This window comes from Amphimedon queenslandica, unplaced genomic scaffold (genome assembly GCF_000090795.2).
Source record: "Amphimedon queenslandica unplaced genomic scaffold, v1.1 AMPQUscaffold_13183, whole genome shotgun sequence".
NCBI classification, from domain to species: domain Eukaryota; kingdom Metazoa; phylum Porifera; class Demospongiae; order Haplosclerida; family Niphatidae; genus Amphimedon; species Amphimedon queenslandica.
The window spans coordinates 28,324-34,038 of record NW_003546581.1 but is presented as its reverse complement, the minus strand read 5'-3'; the positions used below and the strand labels follow the sequence as shown (position 1 = coordinate 34,038).

The 5,715-nt window shown below is 36.8% G+C and overlaps 2 protein-coding genes across 2 annotated transcripts in view; one reads left to right on the top strand and one right to left on the bottom strand.

Moving 5' to 3' along the window:
* LOC100639073 (eosinophil peroxidase-like) overlaps positions 1–1,071 on the bottom strand; it is a 3,241-nt gene extending 2,170 nt beyond the window's left edge. Inside the window, exons 1-2 of the mRNA XM_020000470.1 lie at positions 883–1,071; positions 12–721 (exon numbers count right to left, since the gene is read on the bottom strand). Coding sequence (XP_019856029.1) covers positions 12–721; positions 883–1,006 — 834 coding nt within the window. The 5' untranslated portion in view covers positions 1,007–1,071. The remainder of the gene's footprint in view (positions 1–11; positions 722–882) is intronic.
* LOC100638691 (uncharacterized) overlaps positions 1–3,584 on the top strand; it is a 7,876-nt gene extending 4,292 nt beyond the window's left edge. The window contains exon 8 of the mRNA XM_020000475.1: positions 3,410–3,584. The gene's annotated coding sequence lies outside the window, so the exon portion shown is untranslated. The remainder of the gene's footprint in view (positions 1–3,409) is intronic.
* Positions 3,585–5,715: the final 2,131 nt, after the last annotated feature.

The following is a 5,715-nucleotide window of genomic DNA, read 5'->3' as shown; positions in this document are numbered from 1 at the left end:
ATCATTTTCTAACAAGCAGTGCCACATTCGACACGTTCTGGCTCAGGAGCAAGATCAAGATCATGATCTGAGAACTGGCCCCATTGCATTACCATGTGTGTCAATGGCAGCTCATTAGATGAATCATGAGCTACTATACGTTGACTGATCAACCTAGGACTGGGATATGGTGGATCAAATGGACCACTACTAATATAGACTCCGCCTTGCTTTATGCTCCTACTGTTAGACTGTCTCTTACCAATTATATCTGATATACCGTCTTCATATCTTGATGGTATCAATCGTCTAAATGCAGTATGTGCTGAACCTTGGAGTGGCCTACGAAGATTATTACAAGTACCGTCTATAGTACGATAACGATATCTATTGTTACAGCGAGGAACTGGCTTTGCTGCTTGGCAACCACTTTCTTTAAACATCAACATAACCTCTGAATTCTCTAACAAAGAACCTGGCTCACGGAAACTGTCTCCTGTGTTTTGAGCTAACGGAATCCTTTCTCTCTCTAGTTCCTTCTCTGCTCTGCGCACCATGTCCTCCATGAGGAGTCTTGCATTTCCTTGAGCTGCAGCTTCTTTTGATGGCCTCTTGAATCCATCTGCTAAAAGATCTGCACTTGATAGTGGGCCAATGATCCTTTGTGGGATCAGTGACTCTTTTTCCTGAGCACTTTGTTTTGCATCATTGATTGCATTAGCTATTATCCTAGCTCTTTCACCTATATATAAAATATAAATAAAAAGAGAACAATAAACAGTATAATCTGTATGGATTTTCTGCATTATAAAAGTGCATAAGATCTAGATCTATTGCTGCTAAATTACTTATAGCAAGCACAATAGTGTAATATCAAGCTCCAGCAAATTGTGCTTCACTTACTTTGCAATACTTTCGTGGAATTTAGTGATTCCTTTGATATTTTTCCCTTGAATGTTTCTTCTTTTGTTCCTTCATTAAGGCTGCAAGCAAGAAGGACCAGAACTGCTGTGAGCAGCAACCTCATTTCTCCTCTGTTTCTCTCTCTCTTTCCCGCTGTTTCAGGAAAAGGGCTAAGATAAAAATTATCTACTTTCCCTAGATTCAATGTCTTTATATAGACTGATATTTGTGATGATGAGTGATGACTGTACCACTATGGCCTCGCCCAGCTTTGCGTAGGCGAGGGCTAGGTACTGTCTGTCTTTCATTCTGTGTTCTATCTTTTGTAAACAGAGGCGTATTTAGGGGGGGGCTGAGGGGGCTTGAGCACCCCCCTCAGGGCTGGGCTCAGAAAAAGTTACTGAAGTCCTGGACTCTTGCATCACTACCAAAGTACCAAGCCTCTTAACAAAGTTATCTAGCCCCCTGATCATAATTTCAGCAGTTTCCAGTGCTTTAAGAAGCAATCAGAAGTACCAGTAACATAGCAGTATGCTTGAAATGATCTTGGCCCCACCCGTAATTGACGAAAATGCAGGAAAAGGCCATTTTACCGCCGTAAAAGTGGGTGTGGCCAAAATCGCGGCGCGCTTCGCGCCCTTTCCCAATTTCTAGATACGCCCCTGGTAAATGAGTCTCCTTTCCAGTAGATCAAGACAATTCATCAAATGTGTGAAACTCTTTAAATCTTTCTTGTTGGTCAGTTGTAGCTACTCGAATTTCATCCCGAGTGAAGTGCTGTAGCAGCAGTTCACTCACTTGTCTAAGGATCCTAAACTATTTTAAGTCACTCAATCCATCTAGGCAAAAGTAATTTTGCTATTATATATTACATCATAATTGCGCTTAGAAGAAAAAACAGGAAACTTGCTTCTCATGCACCTTTGGTGTCTCGCTACTTCAGCAACAGTTTTTGCAGCACTTCAATTTGCATTTAGGAGAAAATCAAAACTCACATTTTATGAATATTATAAAGTTTATGAATATCCTAGTGTACATGTATTTATTGACTTACTGCAGAGACTAAGAAGGAATCCAAGTTTGTTGACTGACGTCCTTTTTGATACTCTGTGTAACTCAGTACCAGTTCTATATAGATGTACATACAGCTGCTTCTGAGCAGGAGCAAGCATTCATTTGTCTCATTGTGAAGATAACAATAGTATCAGAAAAAGTAGTTTCAGAAAAAATTATAATGGGCTATAGTACAGCTAGGGTATTCTTCAGAAATAAGTAAAGACCATACCTTATACATAACTTTAAAATTTCAACTGGAATCAGCCTGATTCAAGCAGTGTAGGACATAAAAATAAAAGTAAAGACAAAGAAGAGATAAACAGAAACTTTGAAACAAACGATGTAGAGAGAGAAAGTTCTTAATTGTACATGTACCTGCACCCACTTCTTGAATGATTCATAGAGTAAGGTCCAAGCTCATTCAACTTTTAATATTAAAACACTGCAAAACAAATAATTGCATAACATTCACAAAAGTCAGTGACTCACTTGAGAAGCAACTGCTAGTGGAGCCCAATTAGACTATGAGGGATACAAACTTATCACAAGTTTGTTTATACGACCTTATTGCTTTGCGATTAAGGGCTCATGATAATCTTACTGTGCTCCAAGAAGAATTTGCTTTGATGCAATTGAAAATGGGACACTACACTGTCTATGATAGGAGGGCCATCAGAAACAAAGCATATCAAATTGATTATAATTAAAATAAATTGAATGAATCAGTGAGGGCCCAAAGAATGAGAGGCACTGAATTAGTGCCAAGTTTGTCTGGCAAACCAATATGTCTCGCAAACCAATTTGTTTGGCGAACCAATATGCTCGGAAAGCCAAGTTTGTCTGGCAAACCAATATGTCTCGCAAACCAATTTGTTTGGCGAACCAATATGCTCGGAAAGCCAAGTTTGTCTGGCAAACCAATATGTCTCACAAACCAATTTGTTTGGCGAACCAATATGTCTAGCAAGCCTAATAATTGTTAGTATATTATTATTATTATTAGTATTAGTATAATAGTATTATTCTCTTTGGCTTCTAAAGATTGTGTATACCAGTTCAGCACGTGTTGTGCATGCATTATGACTAACCAATGGTTGGAATACTGTCATCTTACATAGTACATGTATACACGCATAAGTGGTGAATCTAATTTATATTAATGTACATGTTAAGTCAGCTAGTTTTTTGGTATAGACATTCACTCAGGAGGGTTGGGTTTGATCACAAAACTTTTGATTGCAATTGACTACAATTCATATTCATAATGTCAAGTTATTTTACTTTCTAGTGCACTTTAAATCACACGAGTGCTTTCATTGTTACTTCGTGATACCATTGTGTAATCTAATCACAATCACTGCATGTCTTCTCATTCTGTTTTAGTAGCTGCTGATAATAGTTAGGTATTAAGATCCTTAGCTCTTGCTTAAATTAAAACATTTATGTTGTTTTTATTTTTGTTTTACAATAGATGAGGGTGTGTCTAAAAAATGAAAATCATATGACAAAACTTTGACTTAATTAAGAGTAGAAAATCAAATTAATATTATTATACAGAAATACGTTATATTATTTTTGCTGTTGTTAGTTGTGTGTATAATTTTTAGTGAAGTTTTCAATTTGTAGTTCGAAATTTTTAAATGCAACTTTTTAGATAGTGTAAGGACATCAATATTTTTAAAAAGGCTATGGAACTTAAAAAATTTAGTTGGAATTAGCTACATAGCATAAAAACATCACTACGTATTGGAAAAGGTGATTAAAAATAGGGAGTCATTTTTAGCAACTTTTTGGAATTTTTCAGATTTTGGCCTTTGAAAATGGCCATAACTTAAAAAATTTTAAGTCGGAATCAGCTCAAACTTTTTACACAGCATAAGGACGTCAATATGTATCAGAAAATGTAATAAAAATTGGGGGTCATTTTTAGCCTTTTTTCTGAAAAAAGCATGGGCTATAGCCTTGGGTATTTTTCAAATTTTGGCCATTTTTAAAAATGACGATAACTTGAAAAAATTAAGTTAGAATCATCTCAAACTTTCTACACAGCATAAGGACGTCAATATGTATCAGAAAACGTAATAAATATTGGGTGTCATTTTTTGGCCATTTTTCTGAAAAAAGCATGGGCTATAGCCTTGGGTATTTTTCAAATTTTGGCCATTTTAAAAAAATGACGATAACTTGAAAAAATTAAGTCGGAATCATCTCAAACTTTCTACACGGCATAAAGACGTCAATATGTATCAGTAAATGTAATAAAAATGGGGGTAATTTTTTGGCCATTTTTTCGAAGAAAAGCATGTGCCTTCACAGCCTTGGGTAGCTATTCTTCAGATTTTGGTATGTTTAGGCATATATTTTTTTAAATAAAGAGTATTGTCATCTCTACTTCAGCTATATGCTTATTTTGTTTATTAAAAACATACGGCAGCCTTTCTCATTTGTAGCTATTTAGTCTAACTTGATGTGCTCTAGTCCAAATTATTTTCAATGCCTACACTGTTTGCCCTCATCTTTTTTGAGTTTGGCTACACTTTAAGTACAGAGGCGTATTTAGGGGGGGCTGAGGGGGCTTGAGCACCCCCCTCAGGGCTAGTCTCTTGCATCACTACCAAGCCTCTTAACAAAGTTATCTAGCCCCCTGATCATAATTTCAGCAGTTTCCAGTGCTTTAAGAAGCAATCAGAAGTACCAGTATGCTTGAAATGATCTTGGCCCCACCCGTAATTGACGAAAATGCAGGAAAAGGCCATTTTACCGCCGTAAAAGTGGGTGTGGCCAAAATCGCGGCGCGCTTCGCGCGCCCATAGCACCCCCCTTTCCCAATTCCTAGATACGCCCCTGATTAGTAGTATATAGACAAAGCTTTGCCTTGTTCTTTGTAATTAACAAACACTGTGTAGCAGCTGTTTCCTCTGTTGGTAATTAGAGCTTATTTATAAGCCACTAATTTATCAAAGTCATAATATTGAGTGAGTACTTGTAAACAGTTACATTGAGAAGAACAAGATTACATAACATCTTTGTGTTTTTGTACTTTTTTGTTAGCATAAAAAGACAATGAACTGATTGCTAAATAAAAGATGTGTAATAAATTTATACAGCACACAAAAAACTAAAAGAAAAGGCCTATTAATAATGTTTTTGCACTACATACTAGCTACTTTGATCTAAAAATTAAATATCTCTTGTTTCATTAATAATAATTATTCTTGTAAGTCAAACTCCTCTCCTTCTTCTCCATTCATTTCTCCTTCTTCTCCATTCATTTCTCCTTCTTCTCCATTCATTTCTCCTTCTTCTCCATTCATTTCTCCTTCTTCTCCATTCATTTCTCCTTCTTCCTCACCAGCTTCATCCTCCTTTACATCTCCCTCTTCATCATCAATAAACTCATCATCATGATCAAACTCCTCTCCTTCTCCATTCATTTTTTCTTCCTCACCAGCTTCATCCTCCTTTACATCTCCCTCTTCATCATCAATAAACTCATCATCATCAAACTCTTCACTTCTTTTCTCCACATCAACCCTCTCATCACCATCATTAACTGATACGCGTCTTGACCTTACAGTGCAGCTATAAGTCAATGCACTGTAGCTTCCACTCCAGCAGAGTTTGCTGGTCCTGTAGATACCGCTGTACCTATTGCTCAATATTGAACTAGTAAACCCTGTTCCATAATAACGTGAGTTATCAGTAGCTCTGTTCCTTGGAAGTCGTCTATTGATGGATCTTAATCTGCACTGCCTGTTTTCACATCTACTAGGTCTG